Consider the following 20,344-nt stretch of genomic DNA (forward strand, 5'->3'; position numbering starts at 1 on the left):
CTGGTGTGTCGTGCTGCTGGCTGCTTCATGCTGGAACTATAGCTACTGTTTATTTGAAAACTCTTCAAACATGCATCATTGACACCAATCCCGTGCAGGAGCCTGAGCAGATGACCTGTAATTTACGTTCAATAGGGTAAGTATTTATTTTTATATAAGGCTATATATGTTTATATTTGGCTGTCAGTTGTATTTGATGTGATGCATTTAATGTGATGTGTAACAAAGACTGCCTGTTGTAGTTGTTACACATGATGTATAAGTGACAAGGGGGGAAATCCGCTTTTTGTTGGCAGGCTATCTGTTGAGCTACAGTGAGTCAGTTTGGTGTTGAATATCCCATTGCTTATGTAGTCACTACATAAAAATGACAACACCGGGTATACCATACAGCCTGCATATAGCACTACATTGTAGTGCTATATGCAGCTTTATGGTATACCCGGTGTTGTCATTTTAATTTAGATATGTTAGGCTATACATCATAGCGTAGTATTGAAACAAAAGACTCGTAAGATGATTCTATATTCATTCATATCTATACTAAGTTCCAGTATTACTGGACCAGTAATCTTCCATTTGGCACTGACTAAAGTTTAGTCACTAAACCATCATTTGCATAGTTTGTGACAGAATGTTCATACCATACCCAACTGAGTTTGACTAGAATTTCTGGTTCCACTTAATTACCTGGCCCACAAACTGCAGAGAAAGGAAATGGGTAGGCAATTGGGTTTGATTAAGCATTTGAATGTCTAATAATTCGTTTTTTTAATACAATGTAAACAATAACATGTGTATCTTGCACTTGTTTTCTTGCATTCCTAAGTGCATGTGCCATGGGCGTCAGTTATCGGTATAGCCTATAATATGAGGAAGCAGTGTAAATCATGACATGCTGGCTTATTACCGTACAGGTCACAGAGAGAAAAACTGGGTTGGTGATTACTGTATGTCTAAGTAACTTATTAACTTCCCTTTAGAGTGATCTTCTATATTTTTACACATGAGACATTTTTTAAATTTGTAACTATAAAGAACTATATACATACCTCCTTATAAAACATCTGTTAATTAAGTCAATGATGTGGTATTTCCAGCATCATGTTTCTAGAGTGCTTTCTATTACGGTATATGTATGAGGAATAATTCAATGTTACTTTTATTTTTGAACGATAACAGTTGATTACTGACCGAGCCAGACGGTCCGGTGCCCAGGGGCCCTCAGCCGCAAGGCCCTTCTATAAGTGAAACACTCAAAGATGTGGGTCCCTCTGCTATACAGTTCAAGGCCCCAAATAATGTATTATGGCCGTAAATGGTGCTTTCATCCAAAGAGCTTTACATAGATTGTGCATTACATTCACCCATTCACGCATTCATACACCGATAGCGGAGGAAACCATGCAAGGCATGTGGCTCAGGAGGTAGAGCAGGTCGTCCAATGATCCCTGGGTCGGCGGTTAGAATCCCGGCTCCTCCTGTCCACATGTCGAAGTGTCCTTGGGCAAGACACTGAACCCCACCTTGCCTCCAGTGGTTGCCACCATTGGTGTGTGAATGTGGGAAGTGAGGACGCTGGCGTTGACTGTTCGCCGCTTCACCTCCCAATGTATGAATGAATGGACCATTGTAAAGCGCTTTGAGTAAGCACGTAGTCGTAGTGCATAGAAACGCGCTATAAAAATGCAATCCATTATTATTAAGGCACCAACCTGCACATTGGGAGCAATTAGGGGTTCAGAGTCTTGCTCAAGGACACTTCGACACTAGCCTCGGTACTGACACTTTTATTTTCGTTCGCATTCGACTAACTCTGGGGGAGCCTGGGATCGAACTGGGAACGGTTCCCATACGGATGTTCAACCAGCCACGTACTCTATACTGCCGTCTTACTAAGAGGACTGACTAACAGAGCTGACAAATTTGTACCATTATAAGAATGTAAATTCTGTAGCTACAGGTGCTTAATTGGCTACGCCGGCCGCCTGGGCTCCACGTGTCATTTGCTGACAGAATACTTTTTATGGACATTTTTGAAATAAGCCAGTGTTTCACATCCTTTAATGGATTTAGGGTTCAGGGCATTCCACATTTTGGTGGCACAGTACAATGAATTTATATCTCTCAAACGTTTTAGTTCTTTATTTTACCCAAATACTACCCAATACTGTATGGCAGGACATACGTAAAATCGTATCTTTTTTTTATCGTGATAGAAAAATCGCTATAGCGGTATAATCGTGAATATCCACACATATCCTCAGTGTGACTGCGTGTCTTGAAGAGTTTAGTGCCAGTGGGAACATTATCACACCACAACTAATGCCAGAAAAGTGATGTTTTTGCACCTCTGACTATATGTTTCTAAGCTTATACTTTTTACAGAAAAATGCCACAGTGCTGTTTCCTTATTCTTTGGTCTACTCCACAAGACCCAATAGAGTGCAGTTTGGAGTGTAAAGTCGATCAAATGAAGAGATTCTCCAGGACCGGCCCGGCTCGCTCCAAATGGATCAACATTACAAGCGTATCTCGTGAACCACTCAGCTGATTGACCCAACTGCTCATCCCATTGGCTTCCCACTTGACACTGCACGTCATCAGCCATGTGTGAAACTAGAATAGTCTGAACGCCACACATTCCGTGTTGTTCTCCAGGCCACGTGGGTCGCATTGCGATGCGAGTCATCCGACACACACACACGCGCACGCGCACGCACGCACGCACGCACGCACGCACGCGCACACACACACACACACACACATTCTTCAATACAAGAAATTCATGTTCAGAAACTACAGCTGCAGGCTGCAGATAACCATACACGACATATAGCCAACGCAAAATGTATACTTATCAACAACAGATAAATATCGGCTACTGCCATCGGTTAATGTCCGTTTCATTTGCCGATACCGATAATGGTAGATATCGTCCGATACCTTTTATATTAGGGATGTCCCGATCACGTTTTTTTGCTCCCGATCCGATTCCGATCATTTGATTTTGAGCATCTGCCGATACCGATTTTTCCCGATCCGATATTTATATTTTATAGAACACGTTTATGTCATATCACAATAGTACAATATCCCAAATCACAGACAATTTCCAGTCTAATATCATGAATGATATGGATATAATATTGATACTATCCATATCATTATAGTGGCGCGCTACGAGCTTGTAGGTCTGCTATTTTTGAAAAATCGTGAAAATATTTATTTCAGAAAACTGGAGGATTTAGAAGATTTTTTTTTAATTTCGAGGTCAGGCCTAAATGGTTTAAATATATAGCTGCACATACCGATATGTGGCCGATGGTCCTTCCCTAAAGTTTTACTCAAAAGACGATGACTAAATGAAAATATGCTGGCAAAATCAACACTGCCTCCTTCTCATTCTGTCTCTTTCTCTGCCTGTCTCCCTCCCTCCCTCTCCCTGTCTCCCTGTATTCAGTATTTAAGTCCGACGTCATTTTGTAGTGCTACGTTACGTCCGGGTCCAAGTGGCACCAGCTCCCGTCCGCATCTCATTGTAAATAGAATATCTAAACGCGTGAATATTTTTACAATGACGTTATTTTTCAGAAAGGAAGCCATTGAGGGTTAAAATGGGTCTTAATGCTTCCAACTCGAGTAGAATTATGAATGTTTTGTACAAGTGTACATGACAAAAAAATATATGATGTGGAGACAATAAAGACTATTATTATCATTATTATTGAAGGTGGTAACAGTCCATTTGCTCAGTAAAATATTTCGGGGGCATATTTAGAATGTTTGCAGGCTTGAGTATGTTGAATCTAGTTTGCATTAATGAGGATTTAGTTGACACAATGAAATAAAATGGCGATAGTATTCCGTGTGGGGCAGACGGCCTGTCACAGCCAGATTTGGGAGAGCAGCGCAGCTTTGTTGTTGCGAGGAAAGCGGTAAAATGTGACTTTCATGGTTGTTTTCGTCTCATATTTAGTCCGACGGAGCGTCACAGTATAACTCTATGGGGACACAAAAGCGACACAAAAGTAGGACCCGGAAGTATCTCAGAAGGGGGCGCTCACGTCACAGCTAAAATACTGAATACTGTCTCCTCCTGCAGCAGAGGTAATGGCGTGTCGCGGCCAGCAGGGGGAGATGACGGAGTACAAGAAGAGCCTGATCAAGCGGGACCTGGAGATGGGCGTCGTCATGACGGTGTTCCTCCAGAAGGTGGAGCGCCTCACCGTGCAGGTCATCATGGAGACGCGGCAGGTGGCGTGGACGCGCACCGCGGACAAGACCGACGGCGTCAGTGAGTAAAACACACACACACGCACCCAGTTATACGCGACAAGGGGCGGCAAAATGCCGCGAGCGGCAGGAGTCTCTTCCTGGTTTTTTGACAGCTAGCTGGTGGATGGAAATGAAGCTCCACCCACGCTGCAACTTGTCGCGTGGACAAAGCTGTTTCCGGTTTTGTGGCCGACGCGGCAATTCTTTTTTTTAAGGGCCCCCTGGTGCCCAAGGGCCCCTGGGAACGTGCCCAAAGTGCCCATATGGTAGATCCGGCCCTGCTCACACTTTGCCCCATCCATAGTATCAGTCTGGACTTCGATCTATAGGCAGAGAGTATGAGAAATCAGAAAATGATCGGGGCCTATCAGTGACAGCGTTTCAACTGCTGTCCGTACAAAAGCGAAAAGCAGAAATCATTTTCTGATTTCTAATACTCTCTGCCTATAGACGAATTCAGAAACGGGTCTCATGGTCGCAGCTTACGTATTTCCTGTAGGCGGACTCGACATAGCTGCGGGGTTTAAACCTCCTTCTTTATATACTCTATGGGTTTAAACCCTCACCAGGCGCACCTCTTCTACTACAGTGAACGGTAGAGTGACTGATGTTAGTCTGCCTCAAACGTTACTCTTTTACCTGCTTTTTACTAACACTAACATTACAAAGATGCCCAGAACATCGAGATGAACCTGTTTAGTTTATGGCTGCTCCAACAGTAGTGGCAACATAAAAAAAAAACAGAAAGTCAAAATATCCACCGCGGGGTCGGAGACCAGAGCCATTGAGTGCTAAGCATTTATGTACTTATGTATGAGGTATACAGCAGCATTGTGTTCCTAAAACAGAAAGATTGGGTATTGGGTAAGACTGACGTTATGTATCTTTCAGGACCTTTCACTGCTTCATCTCAACCATTACTTAATGGCTCTGGTCTCAGACCCCGCGGTGGATATTTTGACATTCCGTTTTTGTTTATTTTGGAATGTTGCCACTACTGTTGGAGCAGCCATAAACAACACAGGTTCATCTCGATGTTCTGGGCATGTTTGTAATGTTAGTGTTAGTAAAAAGCAGGTAAAAGAGTAACGTTTGAGGCAGACTAACTTCAGTCACTCTACCGTTCACTGTAGTAGAAGAGGTGCGCCTGGTGAGGGTTTAAACCCTGCAGCATATGTCGAGTCCACCTACAGAAAATACGTAAGCTGCGACCATGAGACCCGTTTCTGAATTTGCCTATAGGCCAAAGTCCAGACTGATACCGTGGGGCACCGTGTGAGTGAATCCACGTTATCAGTCTGGCAAATGACAGCTAGGCTAATAAAAATTGACAATTCTTTACACTCTGTTAGATTGGTGGTGGTAATGAGATGCAAAGCAGCTCATGCACTTGTAGAAGTCACTTTATTGTGCTAATTGAAGGTGAACTTGCGAGAAACCCCATAAAGATAAAGTCAAAAATGTGTCAATGGGTCTCTAAAGTTCAAATGTGCTCAGTGAGTCGCTGAAGATAAATGAAACAAACCACTGAAATCTTCATAACTCTTTGAGAAGCAAAGTGAAAATGAAAATAACTGTCCCCAATCTGACTTCCTCGGGTGAGTCAGACCATGTGTCCCAACAAACAGGCAGCAAAGCCACATGGCTACTGAACTGAACTCATATTGAACATTGTAGACAATACAAACTAACTGACCATGCCTTTTTACTCAAAACAGTTTTTAGCTTCATTCATATATATGACACTGTGTTATAATTATACTGTAATTCCCTTCAAATTTGAACAAGTTGCCTGATGCCTGTCATATTGTACCCTGGTCTTGACATTTATTCAAAAGTTTAGAGCTTCAAATCAGCCCACTGGTCGTGCACAGGCATTTTGGGAGGAAGAAAAATAAGGGCACCCCTCTCATAATTATTTGCAAATGAATTGTGTATACAGGAGCACACCTTTTACTTACTTAAAAAAATATTTATTTCAATACCCCTACACTTAACCCATTTTGACCTGAGATCAGATTGAGTTGTAGATTGTTGATTTTGCAGAAGTTGGGTTTTAGATGTTTATGCTTAGTTAAGCACGTACACCACTCAACTAGTGAGGCAACACAGGAGATCAGACCCATCACAGTGATGTCATCTACAAATGTGAACATTTTAACTGAATCAGAAGGAGAAATAAATTCATTTGAGTCGTGTGATGCTGTCACTGTGTCACACATAGTTGTTCAGATAAACGTATCAAACAGCATGCTGTTTAAGCAATGCACATTCTGTATGCTATTATTAAACACATTTTAGGGCATTTCTTCCATTTACAAATGCAATCATGTGTCTTTTCCAGTGGACCTGTTTGAGATCAGGGAGATCCGTCGAGGTAGAAACTCGAAAGACTTTGAACGCTTCAGAGACTTCAGGGACAGACATGATGAAAACACCTGTTTCACAATCTTCTACGGCTCCCAGTTTGTGCTGAACACGCTGAGTCTCGGAGGTGGGTATGTTATGTACTGTATGCAGAAGCACTGAGAAAACTGTTGCTTCGTCCTATTTTTTCAAACTTAACTACAGGAGCGGTGGTCTCAAAAACATGGAGGAAAACCTGACCGAACACAACTCGCTCACTGCATGACAAAAATGAAGTAAAAACTTCTATAGACTTAGGGAAACATTTTTCCTTTTATTTTATCATGCTCAAAAGTGCTCTGTGCTCAAAGTGCAATTAAAAAGCAAACGATTCGGTCCTAAGACCTTCACAGACAAAGAACTTGCTCTTAAAGAGCTCAAACAATACAGCTCAGGTGCTGAGAATTACTAATAATTGGTGACATCACCTGATGGTGGGGCGTGGACATTACAGAATAGATATACACGTTCATACAGTTATGTAGGAAACATGAGTACTGCATACACCACATTTTGACAGTCTTATACAAAACACTTTTTGAAAATAACTTCTCTATAGGTAGCACTGGAGTGAGAGATCTTTGTTCAAGCCACCCGGATTACAATTTACAATTTAGGCATTTAGCAGATTGGATTGACAGACTGTAAATAAAAAAATCATCTAGATACAGATGTACTGTATGCAAACACAGTGATAATATGTTATTTCACACCGCACAATAATGGCTTCTAGTAGCCTATTTGATGAAGAAATAAATAGAGTTTGAAATGTTCCTAAATTAATGACTGAGACGAAATGAAATGAAATGCTGGTTAAATGTCTGGATTCCCCAGCTGATTCAGTGGAGGATGCAGACAAATGGCTGATAGGACTGGAGTTACTGAGACAAGAGACACTGGCAGCCTCTACTCCAGACATCATAGAGAGGTATACTGAGTCATATATATATACACGCTAATGCAGAAACGAACATGCCATGAATGATATGGTCATCTTACACTTGTTATTTCTGTACTTCTAGTTGGTTGAGGAAACAGATGTATTCTATCAATCAGACCAAAAAGAACAGGTAAAGTATTAAACCTCTTGTTTGTCTCTGACTTGAAGCCTTGCGTCACCTATTTTGAACCTTATATTCATATAATTGGTCCTCAGTAATGCTCGATTCCCTTCTACTCTAAGTACTCAAAGTCTCATATGGGCTTTGAACGGTTCAGAAACACCATTACCAATGACATCATCGATGGAGATTCAAAGCCATTAGAAACTAGAGCCTCTTGCTCTAGTTTCTTGCGTTAATAAAATATAAATGAATTTAAAAAAAAAAAAGACCAAACCTGCCTACCGATTATAATTTGTATTTATGGAATTCAATAGGTTTGTTCATTTGTTTGTTTTTAAAATGTATACAATTTCCTTTGAATTTTTAAATGTAGAAAAATATTTTTTTAATAATACATGACCATAGAGATAGTGTGTAACGATTTGCGGGATTTTTCGACAGAATCTGGAGGAGTTATATCAAAAAATGGGTGGCGCTATAACAGGTCGTTCTGGAGATTTTGGGGCAGAGGTTCATCGTTGGCATCCTGGGAGTGTGTGTGCAAAATTTGACATCGACCGGGTTAAGTTCACACCAAACGACAGCAGAAATCAAGCTAAGGTTGTGCGCTGCTGTCGAAAACGGACTGCAATTGTAAAGCCTGAAACCAGAGACAACCATCCACACAGATCTAGCATGAATCCAACGCTATTTGTCAGTCAATATAGTCAATTCTTCTGTTTCTCTCCCATTGTCCTACAGCATCAGCTTGAAGGAGCTGAAGTCCCTCTTACCCCAGCTTAACTACAAGGCCCCAAACACACGCACCCTCAAAGAAAAGCTCTCGGTACTGTGTCTTATTCATGTATCTTTACCTTACCTCATTTACAATGCATTTTAATGCACTTATAAGGCATTATAACAACACAGGCATTTATCTTTACCTTGTTATGTCCTCACTGAATGTATGGCACAATGTTTCACTTTTGATTCAGGGAAGCTGTATATTGTAATTTATATTTCCTTGGGGACCGCTGCTACCTGTATATGGCATAGAAAGCCCATTCATTATTCCCGCAGAGATTTCCCAATTTTTTTTAATAAATTATTTGAATCCTGCCATCCATCCTGCCATCCAACCAAGCCATCCAGGCTCCTGGTGAAACATAACCATAAAACAATTGAACATAAAAGAAAATATTTGAATATTTAATTATACTATATTTATACCCTATATAGATACCCTTTTTTTTGCTGTTTTCTTTTTCTTTTTCACATAATCAAATGTTTTATGGTCATGATTCACCAGGTAGACTGGATGGTCTGCTTCCAGGCTTAAAATAATCAACATAAATATTGTTGGAAATCTCTATGGGAAAAAAACGAACAGATACCTATACGACGTATGCTGCATTCACACGGGCAGATGCAAAGATACACTCTACCATTCATTGTTAATGGAAGCCAGCATTAATGAAGATACAAAGATGCATCCGACGTGTGTAGCTGCTGCAAAAGCTACAAAGCTACAAATTGAAGCTGAGCTGGGTTCAACTTCCAGATGCAAAGCTACAAACTAAAGCTACAACTGTAGCTGCGATGACACGCGTCACTACGGACGCACACTTGATGAAGTCACGACTGTGTGAGCAACAGATTTTACGAAGCAACAATGCAACAAATGATGCTGTGATCTTTGCATCTTTGCATCTTTTGCATCTGCCCGTGTGAACGCAGCCTTATGAGACATTAAGACCACACTTACAAGCAGGCAGATGTCGCACTTTATTCTATATTAACGGTGAAATAAATTGTGTATTGTAAATGTTTCTGAATTGACCCACTGAATGTGCTATGAAGTATGAGAGTATATTTTGTTTCCTCCTGTTCCTCTTTCACAGGAAGTGGGAGCAACAAAAGACCAGTTGGACTTCGAGCAGTTTCATAAATTGTACAACAACATAATGTTTGAACAGAAAGAAGTGAGTCTGAGATGACTATTATGATGTTGTTGTTTTTAGGAAAGCACTGAACATTCATTCTAGTGATTGTTATTGTCTAATTCATGCTATCCTTATCCAATATGTTAGATCCTTGAAGAGTTTAAATCGGAATCGTGTGCTTTCATCATGGGGTAAGCATCCTATTTTTTGTGTGATATTTGGATAATTGGATAGAGTGTTTAATAGCCCTAGAATTATTTTTGATTGATTGATTGAAATATTTATTAACAGTTTGCAGAATTACAGTACATTTCAAGCACAAACTCAATACAAAGACTGTTAACTGTGAGTGGACGACCCAATTAAACATTACACTTGTTTACAAGAGGGTCCACCTTGTTCAATTCATCAAAACATTTAGAGACGTACAAATAGACAGTTCTATATAGTCAAAGAACAGAACAGGAATTCATCATAAGGGAGGTAAAAAGGGAAAAGAAAAATATACAGTGAGGGGAAATGGGGGTGGGTGGTGGGGGGGGGGGATTCAGATTTTACGGAGATATTTGCTAGATATTGCGATAGCTGACTGGAAAGTGCTGTGTTGCATGTCTTAAGGCTGCAAGTGCAACATACTCCAACCGAACAAGAGCTTTTTCCGGTTTCGGAAGGGCTTGTATTTTCTACATTGCAGAATTGATACTTTTACTTAAGTAAAAATGTAAGTACGGAGTTGTGAGACTAGTACCTCCTAACCTCATCAGACATCGTCAAATCTGTCGGTTGGAGTTTTCTGCAGGCATCCCCCCCCCCCTCCCCCCCACCATCTGCTTCATGTCTGTCTTACTCTACATGCTAAATAAAGCAATACAGAACAGAGAAATCACTTGTGTGAACTTTACTGTGAAGTGAGGGGCGCAACATGTATTTATATTGGCCATATGGCGTCTTACATCGTCATTTACTGGCCTAAACAAAGTCCATAGACTTGGCTGCCATATGACGTAGTCTTCAATAGCTTGTAGTGGAGGGGCTCAAAAACAGTGCTAGTAAGTGTTATCAATATGTTATTGACTCTCACTGTATACCTATCATTCTGCGGTTGTTGGCATTGGAGTTACAGTTGGAGGCCATCGATATTGTCCTTTTCTTTTTGCTGAGGTTTGCGTGATCTGCGCAAAAGGACCCCTTTTGGTGTTTTAAACTATGTTATAATTTAGCTATTGAAAAATAGCAGATCTACAAGCTCATAGCGCGCCACCGAGTGGCGCGCTATGAGCTTGTAGATGGCGCGGTGGCGCGCTATGAGCTTGTAGATCTGCTATTTTTGAAAAATCGTGAAAATATTTATTTCAGAAAACTGGAGGATTTAGAATGATTTTTTAAAATTCAGGCCTAAATGGGTCAAATGATAAGGGACAATATCGGTGGCACCCAACTGTACAGATTCATTAGACAGATTAATGTGAGAATAGTGTGACAGTGTATTGGGTCTTTTCTATCTTGTAGGTGCACAGATAAGGCTCATTCCTCAGAGGTTCTGCTCCATGACTTCCAACAATTTCTCCTCCACCAGCAGCAGGTACTGTACACAGAGGCGTCTTTTTTTAATTAATTAATTAATTAATTAATTAATTAATTAATACTTACTTTTGCCTTCACTTTCCTACAAATATTATGCCAGGTTCTCATCTCCAATGAGTAAGAAATTGACATGCACTGCCCAATTTAGCATCTTAACAGTGTGAATGCAGAGATTGTGGTCCACATTATGTTATTTTATTTGTTGTAAGGAAGCTATAGTTAACATGACATGAGTCATGTCAAGCAAGCTGTCACAGGAGGGGTCTCTGGGGCTGACACTGTCTGATGATCTGAGCAATTTAACATGTCTATGTATTACTCTACAACGAATACCGATGGAACACAAACCTGTTGCCCGGAAATTGCACAGGTGAGGGGATTTAGGCTGATTAGGCCCACTGGCAGAGCCTGAGCAGAGCCTTTTGTGGTGGTTCCCTCCTTGCGGGGGTGTGGAACGCGTGTGTCGAATATGAAGTCGGTGGGGCAAACGGTTCTCGAGTTTCAACACCAAAAACAATGTCAAAAATACCAAAACAGCCCTACACTCACTTACTCGTTACTACTACCCTTTCTCTCTTTATCCCACTTTCTCCATCTCTCTTTCTCGCCGTGTCCGTCTCCCTCCTTCTCTCATCGTCCAGGAGTGGTGGGCCACTGATCAGAACAAGATCAGAGAGCTGATGACCACCTTCATCGATGACACCATGAGGAAAACCAATGACCCCAAGTTCACCGTCAGCGAGGTGCTGTTGTATTTGTATTATTCGTATTATTTCTGTGTCTTAAATTCAAAGAGCTTAGCTTGTGTGTGTGTGTGTGTGTGTGTGTGTGTGTGTGTGTGTGTGTGTGTGTGTGTGTGTGTGTGTGTGTGTGTGTGTGTGCGTGCGTGCGTGCGACGTGCGTGCGTGCGTGCGTGCGTGCGACGTGCGTGCGTGCGTTAACAGGATATTCAAATATTCAACTATCAAGTGCATTAACAGAATATTCAAATATTCGACTATCAAAACGCTATTCGACACTGTAAATTAAAATCGGATTATTCGCTAATATATATATATTTATTTACTATTATTTTTTGCTTTTCGACAGCAGCTGTGAGCTCTGTTGTTGGTAGTTCTCCAACTTACGTACTAATCCATTCCTGGTTGATTGTTTTCATATCATATATAATATAAGCCTACTGTACGCATGGGTTTTGCCGTCACTCAATGTAGGTGCGGTGGGTGGTGGCAGCATTCAAGAATGGTTTTCTTAGGGAAAAGTATGCCTCATATTGGGACAATTACAGTGTACTTTACTTTACTTTACTTACTATTAAGGCAAGGCAGCGGCTTTATCTTCTCAGGAAACTGAGAAGTTTTAATGCCAGTAAACACACCCTGACCATGGTCTATAGCAGGGGTTCTCAACCCGTGGGTCGCGACCCCTCGGGGGGTCGCCAAATTATTTTAGGGGGTCCCCAAATTATTTTCAAAAAAATAAATAAAATAAAAATAAAATTTAATTTTCACGATTTTTCAAAAATAGCAGACCTACAAGCTCGTAGCGCGCCACTCGGTGGCGCGCTATGAGCTTGTAGATCTGCTATTTTTCAATAGCTAAATTATAACAATGCTTAAAACACCAAAAGGGGTTCCCGCCCAAAATGGGTTAAGGTTATTGTAGCAGTCAATTTATATTGGGGGGCGGGGCGGGGGTCCCGAGACATTGCCAAAGCATTTCCGGGGGTCCCCGGCCAAAAACGTTGAGAACCCCTGGTCTAGATCACTCACTGAGAGTGTCACTTTTAACATCGTGTCCTGGTTTGGGAATCTCTCAGTTAGAGATAAAAACAAGCTCACCCAGGTAGTCAACCAGGCAAGTAAGATCATTGGAGACAAACAACTGCAACTTCAGGACATATACAACTCCAGCTCCATAACCAAAAAAGCAATTCAGATTTACAATGATTCTACCCATCCTCTTCACTCTGAATTTGACTTGTTGCCATCGGGCAGGAGGCTTAGGGCAAAATTAGCAAAAAAGAAGGGTTACAAAACTTTGTTTGTGCCAACTGCTGTGGACATTTTAAATAAGAAAATGTTTAAATAGTCTAATCGCCACTGCTCATGTATTTTAATGCACCTGTGTATTTTTTGTAATTTTTTATTGTTGTAACTGACTGACGGTGTGCCAAAGACAAATTTCCATTTTATGTCAATTTAATGGACAATAAAGTTTTCTTTATCTTTATTATTGGTGAGTTTATTACTGTAGTTTGTTCAACAAGTTAGCTAGATTGGAGACGTGTTGTGACGGCCAGTACAGTAGCAGTCCCTCCTCCTGCCCATTATTATATCCACAGTTTGGTCACTACAGTGGCTACAGTACTGGAGCTCTTGCCGTGATGGCATGTTTCTTATTCGTCTTTCTTTATGCTGCCCATCCAACAAAGGTACAGGCATTACTAAAAACAAACAGCTATGCCGCGATCATAGAGTTATAATGGTCGCGATGGAGTGAAGTTGATCATTGATTCATAGCCTGCTAGCATGTAATCATAACCTAGCTCCACTATATGGACCAGAATCATAACCCTTGTAAAGACCGAAGGGACTGTGGTTGTTGGGAGGCATACTATGGTCCGACGGAGCATTGGTTCGACATGCGTCCGCACCTCGGACTAGCGCCTGCTCCCGTGCTTGCGGTTATGGTTAGGTTAGGGGTTGGAGGTATCGGATCTATGAATCGTCGGACCAAACACATGTAACCGTGGTTGTTGTTGAACATATAGGCTTGTATGAATTGAATGAATAACATCGCGGATACATTTCTTTTCAACCAGAGCCGCCCCGTGTGCGAGTCTCTCCTGCGCTCTAGAATGGTGTTCCACATCTAAAATAGCAGATCATCTAATCGACTAATATTCGAATATTATGGTATTCGAGTCGACTACCAAAAATCACGTTGGTTAACTTAAAGGGATAGTTCAGATTTTTTTTACTTAAGTTGTATGAAATACTTGCCATTAATATAGTGGTTGCAACTGTATTAATTGATTGCCCGAGTCCTGTGGTGGGAGTTCTGCTCTGGTTTTGGTGAAATATCAAGTAGTTCCGGTCATTTTGTGGGGGGCACTGGGGGCCACGCAGTAAAAGTAAATGAATCCACAAAACTAACGTCATTTGTATTGTTGACCTATTTCTAAAATATTAGTGCAACTTCCGTTCTTTTCTTACCCCTCTATCACACAGAACTATGTTTTTTGTGTCCATATCACTACGCCCAAAAAATAGTTCCATGTGATAGAGGGGTCAAAGTTGAACGAAAGTCACGCTAATATTTTAGAAATAGGTCAACAATACAAATTACATTCGTTTTGTGGATTAATTTACTTTTACTGCGTGGCCCCAGTGCCCCCCACAAATTGACCGGAACTACTTAATATTGACCAAAACCAGAGCAGAACTCCCACCATGGGACTCAGGCAATCAATTAATACAGTTGCAACCACTATATTAATGGCAAGTATTTCATACAACTTAAGTTCAAAAAATCAGAACTATCCCTTTAATGGCCTAGTGTGTGTGTGACTGCGTGTTTCTCTCTGTCGGTCTCTCTGTCTCATTGTCAGAGTTGAATCCAGTCTTCTCTTCTCATTCACAGTTTTTAAGTTTCCTGTTTTCTAAGGAGAACGGAATCTGGGATGAGAAGTCCTCAGAGATCAGCACCCTGGACATGAACAACCCCCTGTCTCATTACTGGATCAACTCTTCACACAACACGTCAGTAGTATGCACGCACGTACACACACACACAGAGTATAGCAGCAGCCACCAGTCTCCGCCAAACTTTGGTCAACTCAACTGCCTCTCTGTATATGTATTTATAATTGTATTTTACCGAAGGCACGGGTGGGCAGCTGTGGGCACCAAATGCCTCTGGGCCCCAATGCAATTGCGTTGTCTGCGTCACGGTAGTTACGCGCCTGCTTCACAGGTGTTACCGATGATACTAATGAAGATGTTCCATTCTGCTCAAACAGAGTCAGGGTGCTGCTATTGTGCATGTAGGCTCACTGGAAACGCTCTGCTAACACCATTGGGTCTCAACGTGTCCTTGAGTGGGTTCCAAATGGCCCCGTACGGGTTTGTAACTCTGTGCTCCTACGCTGCGCAAGCCTGTGTGTGTTGCCCTTAACTCTTCCTGAAATTAAATAGCTTGAGAACCACTGCAAACTAAACAGAACAGAGCCTTAATTAGTATCATCGGTAACACCTGTGAAGGAAGTAGGGAAGCGGCCCGGAAGTATAGGACGAGTTAAGGTCAACACGTAGCGTAGCAGCACAGTATCAACGTGCCCATATAAAGCACCAGCAGGCCGTGTGGCTGCCACGTTTGTAGTAACAAAATAAACAAACAAACAAGTAACTTTGGGAAAGTGTCATAGTAGCTTGTTTACAACTGAAACGGACTTCCTGTGCATAACTTCCTCTTCAAAATAAGAGCCACATGTAATGATTAGTCAACACTAGTTTTATTTCTATTTGAGTTCCTTTTGAATGCCTGTCAGATTTCTCTACATAACTGTCTCAGCTGTTGGTGCGCAAATGCGCCTTGCATGCCTTTGATCTACGCGCAGAAAACATTTTGACAACGTATGCGCACTGGCGTATCGGTTGTGTGCCCCCCTGATTATTAATAACATCTAAACATGTAAACACAACATGAACATAGTACTCTTATTATGCATACCGCATTCTCGCCGAGAAATATTTTCGAGTTAAAAAAGGGGGAAAAATAATAATTAAAAAAGAAAAAAATTAAGATTTAAGATTTAAAGATTTAAAGATTTAAAAAAGAATCAAGATTCGAGTGCCAACCCTAACAAGCGAAGGTTCGAACCCCGAATGTTCGGGGACAGCCTTACTGTTTTGATGCGCAGCATTTGCAGCCTGTGTGTTTCCCTTCATTCTGTGTGCATATAGAGCCCATTTCACATGTTCCCTGTGTTCCCCATGTGTTCCCTGTGTTCCCTGTGTCGGGGTGTTGTTGTCCTCCATCCAGGTATCTGACAGGCGACCAGCTCCGCAGCGAGTCCTCCCCAGAAGCCTACATACGCTGCCTGCGTCTTGGATGTCGCTGCGTTGAATGTCAGTGGAACGGTTCAAATTAAAATGTTAAAACAAATGGTTATTACAACAGCTGTCAACCAATCAGATCGCGTGATTTAACCTGTAAGTACCATGTTGTATACTTCCAGTGGATTGCTGGGACGGCCCCGGGGAGCAGCCGATCATCTACCATGGATGGACCAGGACGACTAAAATCAAGTTTGACGACGTGGTTAAGGCCATCAATGAGCACGCCTTCGTCACCTCAGAGTTAGTGTCAGAATACTCATCTCTAAATGTATGGGGCGGCGGTGGCTCAGGGGTAGAGTGTCTGGATGGTAACTGTAAGGTTGCCAGTTCGAACCTGGGCTCCCCCAGAGTTACTGTCGAAGTGTCCTTGAGCAAGACACTGAACCCCTGATTGCTCCCGATGTGCTAGTTGGTGCCTTGCGTGGTTTCCGCTGCCATCGGTGTATGAATGGGTGAATGTAATGCACAATCTCTGTAAAGCGCCTTGGATAAAGGCGCTATATAAATGCACCATTTACCATTTGTATTGTTATTGGCAGCACCCATCATCACGCACGCACGCACGCACGCACGCACAGGTGACTTATTGCTGCTATATTCTTCTGTTATTTCAGTTACCCACTGATCCTGTCCATAGAGGAGCATTGCAAACTCGAGCAGCAGCGTCACATGGCTCGCGTCTTTAAGGAGGTGTTTGGGGACAAACTGCTGACGGAATCTGTCGAAGAGATGGCCGAACAACTTCCCTCTCCAGCACAACTCAAGGGCAAGATTATACTCAAGGTATACAGTCTCTCTCTTACTCAGTCTCTCACTGTCTTTACTTCACTAGTCAATCTATCACCCGAAATATACTTCGGGTGATATTATTACTTCGTAATTACATGTACGTGGATATTAGCCTCGCAGTGGCCAGACGCGTATCTGCCGGTGCAAAACAAACGTTGCCCTCGCCGGATATTAGTATGGCCAAGCCAGGCTACGTGGATATATATATAGTTGCGAACGCAGTGATTGCGAACGCAGTGATTGCGAACGCAGTGATTGCGAACCCAGTGAGCATTTACTATGAGACCCAGCAGATCATGTCTGTCTGTGTGTCTGTGTGTGTGTCACGCTGTAACACCACCCGCCCACCACCAGAAGGCGCAGCTGTATCACACACAAAAACACTGTGTGTGTGTCACACACGCACACACACACACACACACGCACGCACGCACGCACGCACGCACGCACGCACGCACGCACACACACACACACAAAACTTAACTTAAAAAAAACTTAACTTAAAAAAAAACTTTAAAAGGAAAAACTTTAAAAGGAAAAACTTAAAAAAAAACTTAACTTAAGAAAAAATCTTAAAAAACACAAAAAAAAGAGAACTTAAAAAAAACCTTAAAAAATTACGTAATTTATTCTAATTGTTGTTTTTGCAATTTACGAGCTGGTTTTGAGAACAGCTCAGAACGTGTAGGGTCTTGGCGGAGCTTGAGGTTTGACTGAGGCTCTCGTGTGAGTGTAGGCTCAGTCTGTGGAGCAGGTAGCGTTGGTCCATAGCGTTAGAAGGACTTCTCCTTAGCGCTATGGGACTTTCGAGCCTCTGCGCACACGTCACAGGCTGCACTATAGCCCCTCGTCTTCAATAAAAAAAATATATAAAAGTACACGTTTCGCTACTCAACAAAAAACTCTGAGACCTCCATCTCACGTCTAAAATAACGCTTTGGGCAAAAATGTAAAATAATCCTACCTGGAGCAGGTAGACCAAGGCCACATTCACACCAATATAAATTTGCCTGATAAGCCAAACTTCAGGCGGTCAAGGGAGTCACTGACCTGGTGTCCTCTTGCAGCACAAGACGCTATCCATGGAGACTGGGATCGTAAGGAAGGAGTTCAAGAAGGGAGACAAAATGGGCGACATGGAGATCTGGGACCCCGTAGACCAGGTAATATAAAGTTGTGATCTTTAACTCTGAACCTCCTCAAAGTGCCTCGAGGGATGTAGGAACACCTAGTGCAGCACATTAGTGACACAATCGTTAACTTTGTTATTCAAGCATCAAATTTGGCATGAATAATGAATATTTTAATGATCTAGTTATCAAAATTCAATATGGCTTTTAGTTTTCAAGATGGCAGCCATTTTTGACTAAAATTAATAGTTTTCTGCCATAATTCTATCAGAAAACAAGTTTCCACCAGATTAGATAGAGTTGTCCAAGGTCTATATTGTTCAGACTACCGGTAATTGAGAAACCTGTGTGAACATTCCCACTTCAGAAGATCACACTTCTTGAGAAAGCTTTGCCTTTCTTTCATCCTATATGACTCCTGTTCTGGTGATGGCAGTAATTACTGCTCTTACACCTTCCTGGCAGTGAGATTGAACTAGCCCATTTTGGGCGGGAACCTCTTTTGGTGTTAGCATTATGTTATGCTTTAGCTATTGAAAAATAGCAGATCTACAAGCTCATAGCGCGCCACCGAGTGGCGCGCTACGAGCTTGTAGGTCTGCTATTTTTGAAAAATCGAAGAACGACGACATAGAAACATAGCTTTTTCAGAAAACTGTCAGGATGTAGAAGACATTTTTAGAATCTGATCTCAGGTCAAAATGGGCTAGCCCAAGCAGGGTTGAGGAGATGACTCGTATAGGGGAAGTAAATTGGGCATACTATATTTCAATCAATGTTCAATCACACTCTAGCTGTGATGATGTGGTCAAGAAGAGGAGCAGCCATGTTTCATCTCATCTGATGTGTACTCTGAAGAAAGGCCAAACAGGATCGCAGGCAATCAAAAAGTGTGATCCTATGTGTTCTATACCTGAATGTTCACAAGATGCTCAATTATAGCCTGAACCCTGAGGCTTCGTACACACATAAAGAACAACTGTGCTGTGCTCTGCCTGTGTTTCATGGCCGCCCCAATGCTTTTCCAATGGAAGTCACGTGGTTTGACCAAACACTTGTGTTTGATTGCCCCCCCTCCCCCGATTACACACAACTGTTTGGTCAAACCATGTGACTTCCATCGGAAAATAATTGAGGCGGCCATGAAACATGGACAGCACAGAGCATGTTTGTCTGATATGTGTGTCTGATTGCTGTTTGATTGCTGCTCCAATTCATTTTCAATGGGAGTCACATGGTTTGACCAAACATTTTTGTTTGATGAGGGGGGAGCAACCAGCAATCAGCGATCAAACACAAATGTTTGATCAAACCATGTGACTCCCATTGGAAAAGCATTGTGGCCCAAAAAAACAAAAAAAATGACCAAACATTGCTTGATTGGTGTTTGGTACGTGTGAATGAGGCCTTACTGTGACAGACTGGGACTCAAATGGCCTGGTCAAATTATTCAAACTTGCAGTGGTGCACAGTCTCAGTATAAGTACACATGATGAGTAGCCTACTGTACGTGAAGGAGTAGTTCACCCCCAAAAATACTTATTTTCTATTAATTACACACCCCATGAAGCCTTGAATTCATCCTTTTACCACCTTCAAACTTGCAGTGGTGGACAGTCACAGCTGAACCAATTATAACGCTTTATTGAAAGGGAATTTTATTGAAAATGTTGATTGTGTACAAACATTACTTTAGACCAGAGGAATGAAACAAGTGAGGTTTCTGTATTTTAACCCATTTTGGGCGGGAACCCCTTTTGGTGTTAGCATTATGTTATGCTTTAGCTATTGAAAAATAGCAGATCTACAAGCTCATAGCGCACCACCGAGTGGCGCGCTACGAGCTTGTAGGTCTGCTATTTTTGAAAAATCGAAAACTGTCAGGATGTAGAAGACATTTTTAGAATCTGATCTCAGGTCAAAATGGGTTAATCTGTGTTGTATTTCCTCCGCAGCGGTGGAATAAGCACTACTGTGTCATCTCAAATGGCAAACTGTATTATGCAGAGGAGTACGAGGACGAGGAGCAAGACCCCGGAGAGGTAAAG

The 20,344-nt window shown here is 41.9% G+C and overlaps 1 protein-coding gene across 1 annotated transcript in view; it reads left to right on the forward strand.

The window, feature by feature from the left end:
• plcg2 (phospholipase C, gamma 2) overlaps positions 1–20,344 on the forward strand; it is a 43,316-nt gene continuing 22,972 nt past the window's right edge. Inside the window, exons 1-16 of the mRNA XM_079502377.1 lie at positions 1–136; positions 4,106–4,297; positions 6,623–6,772; positions 7,519–7,612; positions 7,707–7,754; positions 8,490–8,574; positions 9,629–9,709; positions 9,818–9,861; positions 11,180–11,252; positions 11,896–11,997; positions 14,900–15,018; positions 16,301–16,386; positions 16,497–16,617; positions 16,992–17,160; positions 18,234–18,329; positions 20,252–20,338. Of these exons, the coding sequence (XP_079358503.1) occupies positions 4,114–4,297; positions 6,623–6,772; positions 7,519–7,612; positions 7,707–7,754; positions 8,490–8,574; positions 9,629–9,709; positions 9,818–9,861; positions 11,180–11,252; positions 11,896–11,997; positions 14,900–15,018; positions 16,301–16,386; positions 16,497–16,617; positions 16,992–17,160; positions 18,234–18,329; positions 20,252–20,338 (1,539 nt within the window). The 5' untranslated portion in view covers positions 1–136; positions 4,106–4,113. The remainder of the gene's footprint in view (positions 137–4,105; positions 4,298–6,622; positions 6,773–7,518; positions 7,613–7,706; positions 7,755–8,489; positions 8,575–9,628; positions 9,710–9,817; positions 9,862–11,179; positions 11,253–11,895; positions 11,998–14,899; positions 15,019–16,300; positions 16,387–16,496; positions 16,618–16,991; positions 17,161–18,233; positions 18,330–20,251; positions 20,339–20,344) is intronic.

The sequence above is a fragment of the Electrona antarctica genome (assembly GCF_951216825.1).
Source record: "Electrona antarctica genome assembly, chromosome: 5".
In the NCBI taxonomy this organism is placed as follows: domain Eukaryota; kingdom Metazoa; phylum Chordata; class Actinopteri; order Myctophiformes; family Myctophidae; genus Electrona; species Electrona antarctica.